General features: G+C 40.9%; 1 protein-coding gene across 1 annotated transcript in view; it reads right to left on the minus strand.

Moving 5' to 3' along the window:
- PELI1 (pellino E3 ubiquitin protein ligase 1) overlaps positions 1–21,158 on the minus strand; it is a 114,533-nt gene that overhangs the window by 33,015 nt on the left and 60,360 nt on the right. Inside the window, exons 2-3 of the mRNA XM_033938827.1 lie at positions 17,968–18,113; positions 4,236–4,365 (exon numbers count right to left, since the gene is read on the minus strand). Of these exons, the coding sequence (XP_033794718.1) occupies positions 4,236–4,365; positions 17,968–18,038 (201 nt within the window). The 5' untranslated portion in view covers positions 18,039–18,113. The remainder of the gene's footprint in view (positions 1–4,235; positions 4,366–17,967; positions 18,114–21,158) is intronic.

The following is a 21,158-nucleotide window of genomic DNA, read 5'->3' on the forward strand; positions in this document are numbered from 1 at the left end:
AGAGGCAGCAGGGGAGTTGCTACTGACAGGCAGCAAGAGAGATGGGGGTTGGAGAAGTTAGTTTGCGGTCACCCCTGAGTGCTTGCTTGGGAGGGCTACAACCAGCCAGCAAGGGGAGGGGCTATCGAGGGGCAGCAAGAGAGATGGGGGTTAGAGAGGTAAGCTACAGCCTCATCACCCTGGGGTTGTGGGTTCAAACCCACGCTGCTCCTTGTGACCCTGGGCAAGTCACTTAATCCCCCCATTGCCCCAGGTACATTAGATAGATTATGAGCCTGCCGGGACAGACAAGGAAAAATGCTTGAGTACCTGAACAAATTCATTTAAACCATTCTGAGCTCCCTTGGAAGAATGGTATAGAAAATTGGAAAAATAAATAAATCCCTGGGAGCACAGTATAGAAAATTGAAAAAAGCATTTTTCCTCATCTGTCCCGGCAGGCTCAAAATCTATCTAAGGTTCCTGGCGCAATAGGGGAATTAAGTGACTTGCACAAGGACAACCTGCAAAGAGCAGCGTGGGTTTGGAAAAAAAAAAAAAATATCAATCAGTCACAGGAAGCATTTATATGCTTTATACAAAGGAATCACCCAAAGGGAGCTCAGATGCCTGCAAATTATCCAAAACACTGCAATAAAGCTTATAGAAAACGTGAGAAAATATGATCATGTAACAAGGCACATTGGCTCCCAGTATCACACAGAATCACATACAAAATTTTGCTTCTAACATTCAAAAAACGTGTCACAAATTTTCCAGAATTCCTCAACAGACTCTTAATCCCATATGCCCCTTCAAGAATAATGAGGTCAAATACCCAACATCTATCCATCTCATTAGCACGACTTGATCTACCATCTTCTCAGTTACTACCCCTATGTTATGGAATTCATTGCCCATAGAATTATGTGAAGAATTGATATTAGACCACTTTAAAACAAAACTAAAAACATTCCTATTCAAAGATGCATTTGATCTTTAATCAAATCTTTCTCCAAACCTTTACCTACAGACAGGTCCCCCCTACTGTACTATCCTTTAATGGCTTTCTGTTCTATTTGATATGTAATTCTCCCCCTTTCTCCCTTCTGTACCAGTACGTCTGTATGTCATAATCTATGCTACCCCGATTTTATATTTTAAATGTATACCACTTAGAAGTTTGATAAGTGGAATATCAAATTTTAATAAAACTTGAAACTTATTCAATAAAAAGATTCAGCAAAATATGTGAAAGTATCTGAACTCTTTCTCAGCAAAAATAACTTCAACTGTTTCCTTAAAATAATGTTGACTGTCTGTCACCTTTGAGGAATTTTTGTTTCAACTGTTACAATTTTTGTTTGATCTGTTACAACTTTGTGACATTTAAAGGCTTTTAGTGCATGAACAGCTCATGTCAGGTTTTGCTGTAACATTTGAACAGAGTGTAACTTGGGACTAATTCAGCAAATCCAAAACCCAAATGTTTTTCTTCAGCCATTCTGGAGTAGATTTACTTGAACATTTGGAGTCACTGTCTTGTTTTCTGATCCAATTTTAGCTCAGCTTCAGCTCAGACAGATGGCCTGACATCGTTCTCTAGAATGTTTTGATATAAAGCAAGTTTCATGGTTTTATCAATGCTGGAAAGCCAGCCAGGTCTTGAGGATGATGAAGCAAAACAACTCGCACCAAGATCTCTCCACCATCCTGCTTGATGGATAGGATTAGGTTCACAACTTTGGAAGGTAGCGCTTGTTATTTTTACCAAATAAAATATGTTACTATGACCAAAAGGTTCAATTTTTGATTCATCTGTCTGGACAGCATTATTACCAAAGTTCTGAGGGTCATTCTCTGGTGAGTCTGAGGGTAGTAGTTTCTTCTTAGCTATCCTCCCATAAACACAATTTACATTCAGTTTCAAAAAGATGATGGATGCGTAAACCTTCACATCAGCTGTAGCAAGAGGCCTCCAGATTTTAGTCATTAGTCTGGGGTTCTTTGTGGCTTTGTGGATGATTATCTAGTTTGTTCTTGGGGTTGTCTTAGGCTGAATCACTGTATTCAACTTTTCCATTTGTAGATATGTCTGACAGTGGATGGATAAAGCTTCAAGTGTTTACAAATGTTCTAGCAGCCTTATTCAGAAGACAGCATTTAATACTCTCACTCTCATAGTCTGCTGAGATTTGATAGCTGTGTGATGAGCTCCTACTAACTTATGGCAAATCCTTTTGGACATTCGTACTGGACAGTATGCCCAAACTCAGTCATGCAGTCTTACTCTGCAGAGCAGTTTACTGGTTACCCAGTTATTTAAGACCCTGATTCTAAAGGTTGATTCATTGTGCTAAGAAAATTAGAAATTCACTTACCGTTGCCACACTTAATCCTCCACTGCCCCAGATATATTAGATTGTGAGACCACCGGGACAGAGAAGGAAAATACTTGCAGTACCTGTATGTAAACTGCTTTGAGTGTGGTTGTAAAACTACAAAAAGGCGGTATACAAGTCCCAATCCCTTTCTCTCATTGTTCTTACTTTGTGCATCATTGTGTATCAAGAAACAATTCAATTTTTAATTTATATCCTTTTTTATCATGCAAGAAAAGATATGAAATAAGTGGACTCTGGTAAAAATTTGTAATTCTCATTCTTGTACTGGGACCCACAAACTTTTTCTCAGCTTTATATATTGTCCGTTCAAGCAGAAGATTTCAGACAAAATTGTTTCATTCTGAAGTTACCATTTATAAAGAAATCTGTTTTCTCCATGCCTACTTAAAACACCAATCCAATGCATGCAATTTAAACAATGGTGGTGGTGGTGATTTTGGGGAAGGAGGGGGGAATCATACTGGTTTTAGTAGCTGGGAGTATGGCCATCGATTACCATAGTGTTCAAATGGCCCAGGAAAGGAGGTCTTCAGCATAGGGATTCCTGCCACCCAAGGAATTCATTTTTAATATTTGGTGGGTGGGCAGATTGGGCAAGAGAGGGGGGGATTATTGTAATTCTCTTTATACTGGATTACTTCATAAGGATATTCAAAGATTGCAGATAATATTGAATACAGCTATCAGTGTAATTAATAACTTCACAAATTTGATCATGTATCATTCATGAAAAACACTCATTGGCTCCCTGTGAAATACAAATTGCTTCTTATTACATTTAATGTACTGAGTTACAGTTATTTTATTTGATATACCGCCATTTTTAACAAAAAAAAAAGACAAATCAAAGCGGTGTACAATAAGCAAACAGTGGGCAATATTTAAAATAAAAACATAACAAGGGTAATGTACACAAACAAATTAACCAAACTAGACACAAGAGGACAAAAAGGGCAAGAAAGGTTTACAATATCTTAAGGGAAAAACAAGCAGGATAGGAACAAGAGGGTAGTATACAGAAAAAACAAGAAAAGAAAAAAAGTAAAGATAAGCATAAGATAGTGACTAATATCTGGTCACAAGTAATATGAAAACGTTACAAGGAAATTAGCTACCTAGTCAGAATTATTAGAAAATATTGCAGTTGTGAAGTGAAACTATTATGAACTAGGTTCAAATGCCATTTTAAAATAAGCTTTCAAGTGAGACTTAAATATTGAACCCATATGTAGCGGGCAGAAATTTGAAATCTACAAATAAGCAATTGCTTATAATTCCATCGTACAAAGAAATTGTGCATGGACATGTAAGAGACAATTTTCTCTAACGGTCCAAAGTATTCGAATTCAATACCATTGGCACTTAAATTAATAACTTCCATTGATAAGTTCAAGGAGAACTTAAAAACCTATCTTTTTTCTGATGCATATTCTCAGGTTTAACGGGTAGCACTATTGGTATCTTGGAAATATCCTTAATGTTAATTTTTTTCTTTCTTTGCTAAATTTAAAGTATCTCTCCCCTTGAACCCTAATTTTATGTATTATGTATGGGTTATTTTTGTATATTGTATTGTTATTTTATTATGTTTTAGATTGTAAGCCATTCTATCCCTAGGGTGGGATAGAAAATTTTAAATAAAACTTGGGAAACTTGGAGATGCCCATTCAGAAATTGCCATTTAGCTATGCCACTTGAGTCCAAGGACTAGAAACATTTTCAAGTTTGTTTTCTGAACTATACCAACCATTAAGTTTCTTCACATAATAATCAGTGATCAAGAAAACAGAATATCACTAACCATTTAAATTTTTCTCTTCCATAACCCACTGCAGGAGCAGACAACCTTACCTTTGCTGCTTGAGGGGTACAGGCAACATGAACTGTGCTTGGCTTCACCCCATTTGCCTTAAGTCTTTTATACAACGCAAATCTGCTTTTCCTTCTCCCTCTGTCTCCATTGGGCAAAGAACCATTGTACCTGTTTAGGAAGCAAACTTGCAGTGAAAACAGAATTCTGACACAACTACTACATTTTTGTATGTTATTTTGGACAAATTTATTCATCCTAATACTTTATGCCATACAAATGGTTTTATCACTCCAAATTTCTACAGTATAGCTCATATAATAGAAAACACCGTACATGCACTTCATAAGTACACAGACCTTTGTAATGCAATGGGAGCAAAGAACCTGAACTAATGGGTAGTCACCTCAAAACCGTGAGTTTCCTTGCAGACGCTGCCAATCATCTTCTTGCACTGATCCACCTCTCCTCCCAGAGGGCTGTGCAGTAGACACTAGTTTTCACTTCTGCAAATGAGTTAAGAAGTTGTCTTTTGATCTGCTCCAATTTATTGTTTTATTTTTCAAGTATAAAGGCTATTCAGAGGTAGTTGTTAAAACCCTTCTTCAGTCCAAGAAACAGGCAACGGTTTCTAACTATGCTAAAGCTTGAAAGAGTTCTGAGGCTGGCATTAACAGCAGGAAAGTGAAACCCTCTATGGTGTCCACTGCAGCTGGGAGGAGGCAGCCAGCCAAAGGAGGTAAACACCAGCGGGAGGGAGGCATGAATTTGGGATGCAGAATGAAGAGAAGGACAACGAGGTTTGCATTGGGACAGGAAGGGAGGAAGGAGAGCGCACATTGGCACAGGAAGGTAGAAGCAGGGTTGTGTTAAATCACAGATGGGAAGGAGCACAAAAGATGAAAGGAGGGAGGGAGCATGAACTTGGGACATAGGATGAAAGAATGGAGGGAGTGAGGGAAAGAGATACAGAGATGGGGAGGGAAGAGAAAGGGAAAATTGTTGGGTATGGGTGTCTGAGTGAGAGGGAAAGAGACAGTGCACATGGGGAAATGAAGAAAGAGGTGAATTATTGGAGGCATAGGGAGGGAGAAATATTGAACATGGTGATGGGAGAGACTGAGGTACAGATGCATGGGGAAGAGAGATGAGAGGGAGAAATGTTGGATGTGGTGGTGGTGGTGGTGGTGGTGGTGATGATGGAGGAGAGGGAACAGTGGGACAAATAAAGAACAAAAGTAAGTGTAAACCTCCTATCTTTTCTATTTAAACTACAGTACTTTATTTTGAAGACTGTTTCTTTAATGTTTTTATAGTATGTGTACTCTACAGGATCCGAGTTACATACAAATTCAATTTTAAGAAAGTGTTTTTATAAAACACATTCTTAACCTGGGGACTTCTCTGTATTATGCGGGGAGTTTCACCGTTGCCCTCTTTTCTGAGTGTAGTTAGTTACCTCTATTGTTTTGGGACAGAATGAGGGGCTACAAAACAGCACTCTGGGTGGAGAGGTGGAGTCATGCAAGGTGATTGACAGCTACTGCAAGGAAGTTCACGGTTTTAGGATGACTACACATTAGTTCAGGATCTCTGCTCCTATTTATAGGAAAGAAGATTATTGAAGTAAAAACCTAATATTCCTTTATTAATTGTAAGAAAAAAATGATAAACACAAGGAGAATTTCTCCTATAAGATATAAAGGAATGATCACACTAGCAACCATTTCAGAACACTTTTCCACATTTCAGTGTACATATTTGAAACATTGGACACGATATTTGGAAAAACTAAGGGACAACACATCCAAACTTACTACAAACCAACATGCAATCTTTTCTGTCCTACTTCATTCATTACACTCTGTGATCTGCTTCTCACTACTTTTTCCATTTCCTTTCTGACCACTTAGCCCTAAAAAACAACCAACACAAAAATACCACTGCTGAGAATACAGCAGATTTGCATTTCGCCTAAGATATGTAAAAAAATGAAACTAAGTTGCATTTACCCAGTTAGCAGCAATACTCAGTCTGCTTATTTAGAATTTAGATTCAGAAAATAATATTAAATATTGAACTAGGCCAGTTACTGGGCAGACTTGCACGGTCTGTGTCTGTGTATGGCTGTTTGGGGAGGATGGGCAGGGGAGGGCTTCAATGGCTGGGAGGGTGTAGATGGGCTGGAGTAAGTCTTAACAGAGATTTCGGCAGTTGGAACCCAAGCACAGTACCGGGTAAAGCTTTGGATTCTTGCCCAGAAATAGCTAAGAAGAAAAAATAAAAAATTTAAATTGAATCAGGTTGGGCAGACTGGATGGGCCATTCGGGTCTTTATCTGCCGTCATCTACTATGTTACTATATGTTACTATGCTAACTGGTTAAGGCACAAAAAGACTGTCCTAACTTTATCCAAGTAGTTAAATCACTACTACTGGCACAGTAAAACCTTGGATTGCAAGTAACTTGGTTTGCAATTGTTTTGCAAGACAAGCAAAACATTTGATTAAATTTTAACTTGATACACAAGCAATGTTTTGCAATACAAGTACCTATCACAACTGAGCTGATGGTTCGTCTTTCTCCGACTCTGCAAGAATGTAGTGACTATTATAAACAAAGTCTTGCAATACGAGTACATACAGTATACACGCGTCACATCATCACAACTGAGCCGATGGTTCTTCTTTCTCTAATGCTGCAGGAGTGGAGTGACTGTTCTAACTTGCAATACAAGTACGTATAGTATTTTATATTAAAGTTTTTGGGTTGAGGAACGAATCGTCTGAGTTTCCATTATTTCCTATGGGGAAATTCTGGAACAAATTATGCTCGCAAACCAAGGTTTTATTGTATCTGGATTAGAGATTGGCATAGGGACAAATTTTCCCCCGTCCCCATGGGAACTCATTTTCCCGTCCCATCTCGTGAGTTATTTTCCTGTCCCTGCCCCATTCCTGCAAGCTCTGTCCTCATCTGCACAAGCCTCAAACACTTTAAAATCATAAGTGTTTCGCGACTTGTGCAGTTAAGGCAGACCTTACAGGAACGGGGCAGGGACAGCGACAAAACTCGCACAGATGGGACAGGGAAATTGATTTCCTGTGGGGATAAATTTGTCCCTGTGTCATTCTCTAATCTGGATAAGCACTTATATCTGGATTTTCAGCATTGGTTTACAAGTATGGTTTAACATTAGATATTTTTAAGCTGGCACTAAAAAAAAAAAAAAAAAGTAAAAACCAACTGAAATTATTAAACAGGTTTCTATGGGCTTTTTGGGGATTTTTTTGCTTTTTCTTTTAATTAATTTTAGGCAACAGGCATGAAAGTGACTAGCTGAACTGGCTCAAGATTTTTTTCAGGCCCAATAATTTAAAAAACCCCAACTTCAGTATTCACCGACTATTGTACATCTGGATGCCAACAGGTTCAGTACTGTAACAACCATTTGTGAATTCTAGAATCAGATCCTAGTCTATGGTAAAGGCTTGCACAGTATACACAAAAGTCCTTTCAAAGCAGAACTTTGCTGGACCTTTAATTATTCCACAGAGCACCCGTATGCTTGGTACAGCATGTGAAGGGGGAGCTGCGACTATCAATACATAGCCATTCTTACAAAAACAAACATCACACAAGACCACTTCAAACTTTCCCATGGCCACACATTACTGGCTGTGAACCAGGATTGTGTTCAGGAAAAACCCAAGTTAAACTATCACAGAAAACAAATACAGATGACAAGGCAAATAAAAATCACATGGCCACCCAGTGTGCACTTTCATGCTAGTCTACTGTTGGGTTAGTCTCACTCTATTTGTGCTCTTCTTCATTTCTTCACACTTTTCTTCCCCACCCTACCTCGTCACTAAAATCCCTTTGTATTTATCCCTAAATAACTAGCTCTAGCCTGTTAGAGAAAGTCTCAGGCCCAGATTTTCAAAACTTTAAGTTGACTTTAACGCGGTCGCTAAACTGGTTCCACAAGGTTTAGCCTCTATGCGTTTTATTGGCAGATTATCAAAACAGCTTATCATGATCTGTAGTGAGCTTTCTAGGAGTCTCCAACACTGCCATGCAAATGGGCTCTTCAAAATTGAAATGAGCACCGATGGATTCTTAAAAATCGCTGAGCCATTCTCCAAGAGCGGCGTTGGCTTTTGGTGACAAAAATCAGCAACTGGTCCAGGGGTGCCGGTACAGTGCCAGCACTGTTAAACGTTTATCTTGTGGCATGTGTTTTGATTGTGGCTAATGAAAAAGAATAAGTTACATGATTTTCATAAATTGTAGGGTTATTTTTTTTGGGGGGGGGTTGTAGGAGTGGTAAAAGCACGCCATCTTAAGTGTGTGTATTATAGCTCCCCTAAGCAGCAGGAGAGATGGCCAATCAGAGCCTCAAGCCCCTCCCTGGAGGGGAAGACCCGCCATTTTGAAGAGGCATCCCTCTGACCAGCCTTCTCAGTAAGATAAGGGGGAGAGGGCAGGGGTCACTGGAGGCCCGGGGGGGGAGGGGGGGGTGTTGCATTGCAATCTTTCCTGCTGCCGAGAGGGTTGGAGAGGTGTTGCGTAGTGGCTGGAGTGATTGGACATTTCTCCTGCTGCTGGGTGCGTGTATTGGTTGGCGGTGAGAGAGACTGTGCATCTCTCCCGCTGTTGGCTTTTTTATTTAGAACATAAGAAGTTGCCTCCGCTGAGGCAGACCAGAGGTCCAGCCTGCCCAGCGGTCCGCTCCCGCAGCGGCCCATCAGGCCTAATTGCTTGAACAGTGTCCCTGACTAATTTTGTAACTGCCTCTAATCCTCTAATCTTATCCCTGACTAATTTTGTAACTGCCTCTAATCCTCTCCCTATTTCCTACATTTATTCCTATCTGTACCCCTCAATCCCTTTGTCCTCCAGGTACCTGTCCAGACCCTCTTTGAAGCCCTGTAGCGTGCTCTTGCTTACTACATCTTCCGGTAGCGCGTTTCATGTATCCACTACCCTCTGAGTGAAAAAGAACTTCCTGGCGTTTGTTCTAAACCTTTCCCCTTTTAATTTCTCTGAGTGCCCCCTTGTACTTGTGGTTCCCCGCAATTTGAAAAATCTGTCCCTGTCTACTCTTTCTATGCCCTTCATGATCTTGAAGGTTTCTATCATGTCTCCTCTAAGTCTCCGCTTTTCCAGGGAGAAAAGTCCCAGCTTCTTTAGTCTGTCAGTATATGAGAGGTCTTCCATACCCTTTATTAGCTTAGTTGCTCTTCTCTGGACTCTCTCAAGTACCGCCATGTCCTTCTTGAGGTACGGCGACCAGTACTGGACACAGTACTCCAGGTGCGGGCGCACCATTGCACGATACAGTGGCAGGATGACTTCCTTCGTCCTGGTCGTGATACCCTTCTTAATGATGCCCAACATTCTGTTTGCCTTCCTTGAGGCTGTGGCGCACTGCGCTGACGCCTTCAATGATGTGTCTACCATCACTCCCAGGTCTCTTTCAAGGTTACTCACCCCTAGCGGTGATCCCCCCATTTTTTAAGTGAACATTGGGTTCTTTTTCCCTACATGCATGACCTTGCATTTCCCTATGTTGAAGCTCATTTGGCACTTTTTGGCCCACTCTTCCAGTGCTGTCAGATCTTTTTGGAGATTTTTGCAGTCCTCCTTGCTTTCAACCCTGCTGTATAATTTGGTGTCATCCGCAAATTTAATAACCTCACATTTTGTTCCTGCTTCCAGGTCGTTAATAAATATATTGAACAGGAGCGGTCCCAGCACCGACCCCTGCGGAACTCCGCTCGTGACCCATTGCCAGTCTGAGTAATGGCCCTTTATACCAACCCTCTGTTTCCTGTCCGCCAGCCAGTTTTTGATCCATCGGTGGACCTCCCCTTGCACCCCGTGGTTCCATAGCTTCCTCAGCAGTCTTTCATGTGGTACCTTGTCGAAGGCTTTTTGGAAGGCAAGGTAAATGATGTCTATAGATTCCCCTTTATCCACCTGGCTGTTTACCCCCTCAAAGAAGTATAATAAGTTAGTGAGGCATGACCTGCCCTTGCAGAAGCCATGCTGGCTCGGCTTTAACTGCCCATTGTTTTCGATGTGTTCCCAGATGCAGTCTTTAATCAGCGCTTCCATCATATTTCCCGGGACCGAGGTCAAGCTCACCGGCCTGTAGTTTCCTGGGTCTCCCCTTGAGCCTTTCTTGAAGATGGGCGTGACATTTGCTATTTTCCAGTCTTCCGGAATCTCTCCAGTTTTTAAGGATAGGTTGCATATTTGTCTAAGTGGCTCAGCTATTTCGTTCCTTAGTTCCTTGGAACGAAATAGCTGAGCCACTTAGACAAATATGCAACCTATCCTTAAAAACTGGAGAGATTCCGGAAGACTGGAAAATAGCAAATGTCACGTCCATCTTCATTTATTCTGCACATGTGCCCTTCACTATCACCAGTGATGGGCACATGCAAATTTTGCAAGTCTTCACTACTCTCCGCCAACCTCATTTGCATGAGCGTTTTTTAGAAAATTACTCACTTTTTTAAAATTGCTACTATAACGGCTGCGATAGCAGCCCGTCGTTTTTTAACATGGTTTTTTTGAGAATCTAGGCCTCAATTTCTGGCTACATAAACAGTCTAAGCTAGGTTCTTGGTGATCAAAACAGACTCTAGAGGTCGAACAGAATATTTGGGGTATGTGAAGCTAGTGAGCAGAGCTGTTTGAGGTCATGACCCTGACCTGTAAGAGCTATACAGTGTTTGACTAATAATGGAAGTCACCCCCTTGGGACTCTCTTCCTGGTGTCATCCTTTGTTTTGTGTGCAATTACAGCTGCCTTCTAGCCCAGAAAGCAGATTGGGGAAGGAGGGGCAGCTTTTACTTATCTGGAGGCTGAGCTACTATGGTTATATAACTATAGACATATAGAAATCTCATAATTTCAGGGAAATTAGGCATCAAAAAATCTAAAGTCCTGCGTAATCTGTTACTTTGTAAGAGTGAAACAAAACTACAGTACAGAAAAACTTAATTCCCCAATAAAAACCCAAGAGCTACAGTAATACCACACATACATCTAGTGCTTTTGCTTCTCAGGGATTTTATTTTAGCTATCTATGGAGTTCATGAGCAGCTCCTTGCTGCAGGCAGTGTGACATACTCCTTATCACTTGGACACTGCAAGATTATTTAATGTTCATTTCAGACTGATTCTCTACTCATAAATTGGTTCTCAACAAAGAAAAGCCACAGCATACCGTTTACTGGTGGCCTTTCTATCCCTCACCTAGACTTCAACTTATTTAAAAGCATTATTATACCCATTGATTCCTTTTGCTACCTCGGAATTATATTTGACTCTCAACTTTCCTTTTCCTCTCAAATATCTTCCTTATGTAAAACAGGCTTTTTTTTTTTTTTTTATTCAAGGTCCAGAGAAGAGCAACAAAGATGATAAGGGGCATGGAAGGCCTCCCATATGCTGAGATGCTGGAGAAACTGGGGCTCTTTTCCCTAGAAAAACAGAGACTTAGAGGGGACATGATAGAAACTTACAAGATCATAAAGGGTATAGAGAAGGTAGAGAGGGGCAGATTCTTCAGACTGGCGGGGGAAACAAAAACAAGAGGGCACGCAAGAAAATTGAAGGGAGACAGATTCAGAACAAATGCTAGGAAGTTCTTCTTCACTTCCGGAGGAGGTGGTAGAGCAGAGTACGATTTTGGGTTTCAAAAAGGGGTTGGACAAGTTCCTGAAGGAAAAGGGGATTGAGGGGTATAGTTAGAGGGTACTATAAAGGATAAAATGTCTTAAGTAAAGGATCACTACAGGTCACGGACCTGGGGGGCCGCCGCAAGTGTGGACTGCTGAGCACGATGGACCTATAGTCTGACTTGGCAAAGGCAATGCTTATGTTCTTATCAGTTATGCTTGGTTAGACGATACTTCAATAAAGAGACTTTTCACTCACTTATCCTTTTGCTTCTAATTACAAGTATCAACTACTGTAATGCTATTTATTGGGATTTATTAACTGCCTTTTTGAAGAGATTCATCCAAGGCGGTATACAGCAGGTATAATTCAACATAAAACTTACCCTTCTGTTAACAACATAACAGTAGTAAAAAGACCAAATATATACATAAATACAATGAATGAGGTAAAGTTAAAATCAGTAAACTGAAAGTTAATAGGACTACCATGAAACAGTTTTTAAAATATATACTTAACAGCACTGAAATTCAAATTAGAGAGATAATACATACAATACTTATGCAGCATCTAATAAACACAAATCGGAACATTCAAACACACACTAGTGGCCAAATTGTGGCATTTTAGGCATTACTACTACAACTATCCATTTATTCGTGCCTGGCCCTTGGATACTCTATAGGCCAGTCCTCACCATGCTTCCCTGTTTTCCTCAGCTTCTTTCAATTGCTTGAAGTTCAGTCTAGTGTCATTCTTGATGGTATCCAGCCAACGGGCCTTTGGTCTCATATGAACATAAGAATTGCTGCTGCTGGGTCAGACCGATGGTCCATCATGCCCAGCAGTCCACTCACGCGGCGGTCCTCTGGTCAAAGACCAGCACCCTAACTGAGACTAGCCCTACCTGGTACGTTCTGATTCAGCACAAACTTGTCTAACTTTGTCTTGAATCCCTGGAGGGTGTTCTCCCCTATGACAGACTCCGGAAGAGCGTTCCAGTTTTCTACCACTCTCTGGGTGAAAAAGAACTTCCTTATGTTAATACGGAATCTATCCCCTTTCAATTTTAGAAAGTGCCCTCTCGTTCTCCTTACCTTGGAGAGGGTGAACAACCTATCCTTATCTACCAAGTCTATTCCCTTCAGTACCTTGAATGTTTCGATCATGTCCCCTCTCAATCTCCTCTGTTCGAGGGAGAAGAGGCCCAGTTTCTCTAATCTTTCGCTGTACAGCAACTCCTCCAGTCCCTTAACCATCTTAGTCGCTCTTCTCTGGACCTTTTCGAGTAGTACCGTATCCTTCTTCATGTACGGAGACCAGTGCTGGACGCAGTACTCCAGGTGAGGGTGCACCATAGCCCGGTACAACGGCATGATAACCTTCTCCGATCTGTTCGTGATCCCCTTCTTTATCATTCCTAGTATTCTGTTCACCCTTTTCGTCATCGCCGCCGCACATTGCGCGGACGGCTTCATCGACTTGTCAATCAGAACTCGCAAGTCTTGTTCCTGGGAGGTCTTTCCAAGTACCGCCCCGGACATCCTGTATTCGTGCATGAGATTTTTGTTACCTACATGCATCATTTTACACTTATCCACATTGAACCTCATCTGCCATGTCGATGCCCATTCCTCGAGCCTGATTATGTCACGTTGCAGATCTTCGCAATCCCCCTGCGTCTTCACTACTCTGAATAACTTCATATCAACTGCAAATTTAATCACCTCACTCTTCGTACCAATGTCTAGATCGTTTATAAAGATGTTGAAGAGCATGGGTCCAAGCACCGAGCCCTGCGGCACCCCACTGGTGACGCTCCTCCTCCCCTACTTCTTTATACCACTGACCATTCCGAGTAGCACCTCCTTTTTTAGTAATTCACACTCATCACATGGCCAAAATAGGTCAGCTTCTGTCTGGTAATCTTGCCTTTCAGGGACAACTCTGGGTTTTTATGGGTTTAGGCATTACGTTTAAAAAAAAAAAAAACATGTCTATAACATAATTGTATTTAATGCAGAAATTTTCAACTAATAACAGAAACTTTGTAATCACTTAACAAGGCTGGCCAGCATAATATTTGGCACATTTCACAAAGATAATGCTGTTTATAAGCTATCCAAGCTAATAATAATAATTTGTCCAGTTATCCGATGACTTCATCAGTCTCACCAGTAGTGCGTTTGATATCCCTTAGCCTTGATTACTGCCTCACATCTTCTTAGCATGCTGTCTACAAGTCTTTGGAGATCAACAGGTGGTGTTATGTAGAACCAAAAGTTAATTATTGTTGCTTATGTTTGTTGGATGATAACTTTGCCACTACTGCTTCTTTAATCTGGTCCAGAGGTTCTCAATGGGCTTGAGATCTGGGCTGTTTCCTGCCAGTTCAACAACTCAACCTTGCTCTCTTTGAAGCAGGTAAGGCATTTCTTAACTGTGTGGCATGAGGTGCCAGCCTGTTGAAAAATGAATGGTCAACTGGCAGCAAAAATGTTTCTGGCTGAGGGCAGGACTTTGGGCTGAAGAACCTCCTTTATATATCTGTCGGCATTTATCACTCCATCAAGCACCTGCCATCGACTCACATCATCTCTGGATAGCAGCCCCACACCATCACACTCAAATGATGCTTCATGGTGGCAGTAGTACTCTGGCAAGCAGTCCTCGTCTGGTTGCCAATGAACACAGCAGACACCGTCACTGCCAAATATGAAGATTTGGATCTCATCGCTCCAAAACACCTTCAACTGCTCTGTGGTCCAGCTGACATGCTCTTTAATCCAGTTCAAATGTTTATGATACTGAACTGCATTGAGGTAAGGCTTTTTCCTGGGAATTCTTGCTCACAGACCTGCTTTCACCAGTCACTGGCGAACTGTCCAGACTGACATCAACAACTCTGTTTTGGCCAGTGACTTATTGATATCGGTGGCAGCTAATTTCCAATTCTGTAGAGCCACTCTCACTATCCCATCAGTCTGAGGTGATGTAATCTTTTTCCAGCTCCTTCCAGCCTTGTTTTTGATGCTTTTAGTCTCTTCAAAGCACTTGCAGAGTTTCAGTATCCCAGCTAGTGACACACCTTGACCAATTTTGGCTGCAATCTCTCAGTAACAGTTCTTAAGGTTATGATTATTGATCTCTTTTTAGGTAACCGATCAAGTTTTTTCTGCAAAATTTTGCATACAGCTGTAATTTTAGTGTATTTAGACAATACATATCAAAAGAAACATGACAGATTGCTTACTTTTTTATGTCAAATCACTAAAAGTCATTCCTAACCACAAAATAAAATTACAACACAAATATTACCATTAATTTATAAACAATCAAATAATGTACATTGCAGGATTAAATAAATAACTGGAGCAACTGCTGAATAAAGTTCTGCAATCCTGAAAAACTCGACGTGTTTTCAGCAGCAGGCTGGCTAATCTACTGAAGAGGGCTTTAAACTAGAAGTGATGGTGCAGGGTGATCAAAGCCCCCAGGTGAGTAAGTAAATCACTGAATACCTCTACACAGATGGGAAAACGGGGCAATGTCTGGAAAGCAGTATATACTAATGCTCGAAGTATGGATCTAGAAGCTGTGATGGAAGAAGATGAGTTGGATATAGTGACAATCACAGAAACGTGGTTCAAGGGAAACCATGACAGGGATTTAGTTATACTGGGCTATAGTCTGTTCAGGAAAGACAGGGTAGGAAGAAAAGGAGTGGAAGTAACATAACATGTTAAAGATCATATTAAAGTCACACAATTGCAGGATCTGCAGGGCAAGAAAGAAACACTGGATCAATTTGGAAAGAGGGAATGATGAATATATTTACATTGGTGTGATATACAGGCCTCCTTCACAGACGGAAGAAGTGAACAGAGATTTAATAATAGACATTCAGAATCTATCTAATAAAGGAGAAGCTTTACTAATAGGTGATTTTAACATACCAGATGTTGATTAGAGTGGAGTGGAGGAAAGGCGGAAGAGGAGTGATAAGATAGACACGGTTAAATACCTATGTGATGTAAATGCGCACGAGTTGAGTCTATTTCATTTGAAAGGAAGCTCTGGAATGAGAGAGTATAGGATGAAGTTAAGAGGTGAAGGGCTCAGGGATAATCTAAGGGTGGTAGATACGTGGAACAGTCTCCCAGAAGAGGTGATGGAGACAGAGACTGTGTCTGAATTCAAGAAAGCCTGGGATAGGCATGTGGGATCTTTTGGAGAGAGGAAGAGATAATGGTTTCTGTGAATGGGCTATTTGGCCTTTATCTGCCATCATGTTTCTATTAGAATCCTTTGCCATGCACATTGTTATGATCATATCATACCACTTTTTCAAAAACTATATTGGCGTCCAGTAGAGCAGCAGTTAACATGCAAGACATTCATACTAGCCTTTAAAGCATTCCGAACAGGCCTACCACTATATCATTCACTAGTTTTTTAGCCTGTTACATTAACGAGTGCTAGACTTAGGCATTTCTTTCTTTCTTTCTTTTTTTCTATCTGCCCCGTCTGTCTTCCCTTCTCCCTTACTTTTACCTCCCCCATGTCCAGCAGCACCCCTTCCCTGCTCTCCCTGTGCAGCAGTACCCTTTCTCCCTTACCTACTCACTGTCCAGCATCCGCTAGGTTGGGCAGCCTCAGGGCTTTTGCTAGGCCGGCCCACTTCGCATTATCAAAGTGGGCCGGCCTAGCAAATGCCCCGCGGCTGCTGCCGCTGCTGGTCCGGGGGTGAGGAGAGACATCATCAGAAGTCAGCCGGCGTCGGAGATCGGGGCAGGAACGTTGCTGGGGAAACCGCCGCACACGTCGCAAACTGCCAAAGGCTCCTACTGCGCATGCAACAACACGGAGCCACGGATCACAGCCACACAAATTTTCAACTGCGCATGCGTGCTAAGGGTTTTATTATAGCAGATTACTCTCAATTCCATATTGCCCTTAGGCCTCTTAACGATCATCGTTTAGTACTTCCTGGTATAAAAAAAAAACTGCAGCTAGAGTTGAGCAGATACACTGCATTTTTCTTCATCGCCCCTTTTCTTTGGAATTCCTTACCACTCTCTCTTAGAAAGGAATTCTCATTTACGAAATTTAAGACTGCCTTAAAGACTTGGCTCTCCAACAAGCGTTTGATGTGGCTTAAATTGGGTCTGTCCATGATCTTGCCACTCTACTTAGCCTCTCTTCACCCACCTCCCTTCTATGTATCATTTTTCACAATTCCCCACTTTTCCCATCATCTCTATATGAATGCTGATCTTTCTTGACACACATTGTAGTTCTTTTTTTTGTTTCCAAACCATTTTAGAATTGTACACCACTTTGACCTGCAAGTTAGTAAAGGTGGTATAGCAAAAACAAATATAAATAAACAAACATGTGAATGCCAATAATTGCAGCAGAACAGTGGTGTCTACGATTGTTGCCACGAGACAAGAAGTCAGTGTTGCCAATATCTCAAGGTCCTCTTGGAATGTGGGTTACCAAACTAAAATCCTTCAAAATGAAAAACCCTAAACCATAAGACTAGAACATCCACACCCAACTACTTCTTCCAAACTCCCCTCTCCCTAGTATACACACACTCAATCTCTTTCTCTCAACCCCAATGCAAGCTCACCAGTCGTCTTTCTATACTCCCTTTCTCTCCCTTGATCCATCCAGTCAAGCTCAACCTCTCTGGAAGCTCTCTCCAACCTTTTCCACTTAACTAATCTGCTAGGCTTTCTGTCCTACCGTACCCAGCTGCAGGTTCATAAAATGCAAAGAAATGCCTATAAAAACCTTATGGTTATTCAAATTTTAGTTTTGAGACCAGTGTTGTATTTTTCAGATTTTTCTCTCTTTGGCAAACCTCTTGAGCACATGTGTAAAATAATGGCTCTTCACAGCAATGTACTGTCAACAGAGCAAAGCCAAAGGCTTGCTTTTACTACAAGTGAGAACTGAGCGATCATGATCACCAAATGACCCCAAAATCTCTGTATTCTTCAGCAGACTTTTGAACAGTGTGTGGCTCTCCCCGCCTTCACTGCCCCAAGCATATGCCACTTACCCTAGTACAATGAGTTCACCGTATTTGACAGGTGCTTTGGCAGGATGGTTTTCCTGATCAGGAGAAAACATGGATCTGGTTGTTGTTTTCCCACAATTCACTGTTCTCTGGTCAAGAGTCTCGGCACACCTTTTTCATTGTTTTCTCTGTAAATGGCAAAAAATAAAATAAAATAGTACAACTGAGCAAAAAGTCAGACACTGATAAAAACAAGCAATGTCAACCAAACCACATAGGTTAAACTAAGAAGGAATGTTAAGAACATAAGAACATAAGCCATGCCTCTGCTGGGTCAGACCTGAGGTCCATCATGCCCAGCAGTCCGCTCATGCGGCAGCCCATCAGGTCCAGGACCTGTATAGTAGCCCTCTATCTATACCCTGTTTAATCATAATGCTTCAATCCTGGGATTATAAAATGTCTGTTCATCAGTCCATTTATAAAAACATCTGTGTTTCTCAAGCTAGTTCTAGAGTGACCTTTACCAGTCTGGTTTTCAGGCTATCCACAAGAATTTGAGCAGGACAGACTTAAATACAATAGAAGCAATGCATGAATCTCTATTTTACTCATGTTCATTGTAACTATACTGAAATTTTCACTGGCACTGGCTTGAGAAGCAAACACTTTGAATATCATGGAACTATTAAGAATGTGAAGATAAAAATACTTAACATGCCTTTGAACAAGGGATTTTACTAAAGTTTCCGCACTTTTTTTTTTTAAACACATTGTCTCAAAGATATACATCATTCTACATTCTATGTATTAGCCCTTCTCATACAGAAATCCATTCCAAAATACCTCTGGTTAGAAAGCTCTCGCAGTAAATTTAAAGCTGGCTTTAAGGTCTAGTATTTTATTTTGGCTTTTGGGCTTGCCCACTAAAGTCAGCGATGATGGTCCATCTGTGGCAGGCTGAACCTCATCTTGCTTTTTCTTATTTAGGGATCTTCTCTTCCATTTTTTCTCTCTCCTATTTAGCTGAATGTTACTAGGCAAACTACTCTGATATTGGAATGAAGGGCAGTATAATTCAACAACTTTCAGCTGGTATATGTGATTGTGGTAGCATGACGAGAACAAAAAAACTGTGGAGAAGATGATGTTCAAGATGCGGGCTTTATTTAAAGTACAATCCAATAATCCACATGAAGAGATACCTAGGACCCAAGTGTCTGGGGCCTATGGACCCAACACGGTTTGTATTTTGACAAAACTGTCTTCCTCAGGGGTCCCTGAAGGTCCTAATGCAAAAACCCATGAATCAAAGACTAAAAACAATCCTAGGCGAGAAAATTGCACGGTTGAGAAATCTTCTCCACAGTGTTTTTGTTCTCGTTAGACTTCTGGTTCTGTGGAGAATCAAGGGTCAACCTTTTCTTTGCGCATTTGTGATTGTGGTAGCATAATATATGCTTTATGTCCTAGTATATTTGGGGAGGGGGAGGAGGGCTGTGTGTGCCCTCAACTGAAGCTTTTTCATGCAAGCGGAGTGGTGTATGGTAAGGCATGTACACAGATGTACAAATCAGTACATATTGGTCTGTGTACATGCTTTTCAGTGGTATGAATGTAGATGGGGTGAAGTGCAGTCAGCACTGCTGACTCAGCAAGGCATGCACAGGTGGGCTTTAAGGGGTATGCATGAGCCACAGAATGTGCACATAGATCAAGACAGCAAACCACTATTCCAGGCAAAGAATCCAAGGCTTTCTTAAGCTGTTCCATATACTCCTTCAGTGAATAAATAATTCCTAATGTTACTTCAGAACCTAAATCCCCTTCAGCTTCATACCATGAATCCTTGGTTATAGAACCTCCTTTACAAAAATAAAAATTTTCTCACACCTGTGGTGTACTTGTTTATCATCATCCCCTCTTCCCCCTACAGTAAAACATTTAGTGGATAATTTTATCTAATCTAGTTTGTGCATCACGCATACCTATCTGTACAGGCTCAAGGCAACTTACAGTGTAATGAGAAAATAGGATACATATGACATGGTGGGGAAATGGGGGAAGAAGGCGAGAAAAGATAGGAAACAGAGCGGGAGAAGCCTGGTCAATATCAAGAGAATACTGAGAATTCAAGTAGAGTTAATTTATCACAGGTTGCCTAGAGTATGGTGGCCTACATTTCTTTATAAAAAAAAAACAGTAGGGGTAAACCTACAGAAGTCATGGCTACATTGAAGCCACAGACATCTAAAAACATTTTATAAAATATGCATGTAAGTAACCTGCATTTGCCCAAACAGAACATACATGCTATATGCTTTACCCCAGAGCATAGCTTGGGGGAGTTGCAAAAACAAGAAAAAGTACCAAAATCAGTAAGTTTAATGACACTTCAAAAGTTAATACATGAAAAAGTTTATCTATAGTTTTCTCCGCTTTATAAAGCTTTTTTACAAGTATTGTTTGTGGTGATTTTTTTTAAGAATAATCCAACTTACTATATGTACTTTTTATGCATATAATCTGTGGGATAATTTTATGATAACCATTTTATGTATGAAAAATGTTTAATGACCTTAATGGGGGCAATTTTATAAAGTCCTTGCCTCAAAAAGCTTTATGATGCAGTCTTCTGGGAACATTCTTGGTCTGACGTAGAGACTGCAGATTTCTGGAAACACTTCAAGGTTCTGTGGCTTCTTGCAATTGCTGTTAAAAAACTGCCAATAAAAGGCCATCCGCAGTGGAGTTACTGTGGGAAGGAGCAGGAAGGTTCTCTCTCCACTGCTATGCTACTTTTAAAATCAGCCATAAAAGGAAGGGAGAGAAATGGAGATGAGAAGAAGAAAAGGCTTGGGGAAAACTACCTTAACAATTAGACAAACTATGTGGTTACCTGACATGGCACCTTGGCTGGGAGGGCAGGGGGCAGCAAAGAACACTTTGAAACTCTTTGTTCAGTGTGCAGGAATAGCTAACAAAGCAAATATGATTATTAGGAAAGGAATAGAAAATGAGAATATTATAATGCCTTTGCATTGCTCCATGATGCGACTACACCTCAAATACTACTATTGCTGCTATCACTTTTATAGTGCTGCTAGATCAGTGGTCTCAAACTCACACCCTTTGCAGGGCCACATTCTGGATTTGTAGGTACTTGGAGGGCCTCAGAAAAAAATAGTTAATGTCTTATTAAAGAAATGACAATTTTGCATGAGGTAAAACTC

Source organism: Geotrypetes seraphini, chromosome 3, assembly GCF_902459505.1.
Source record: "Geotrypetes seraphini chromosome 3, aGeoSer1.1, whole genome shotgun sequence".
In the NCBI taxonomy this organism is placed as follows: Eukaryota; Metazoa; Chordata; class Amphibia; order Gymnophiona; family Dermophiidae; genus Geotrypetes; species Geotrypetes seraphini.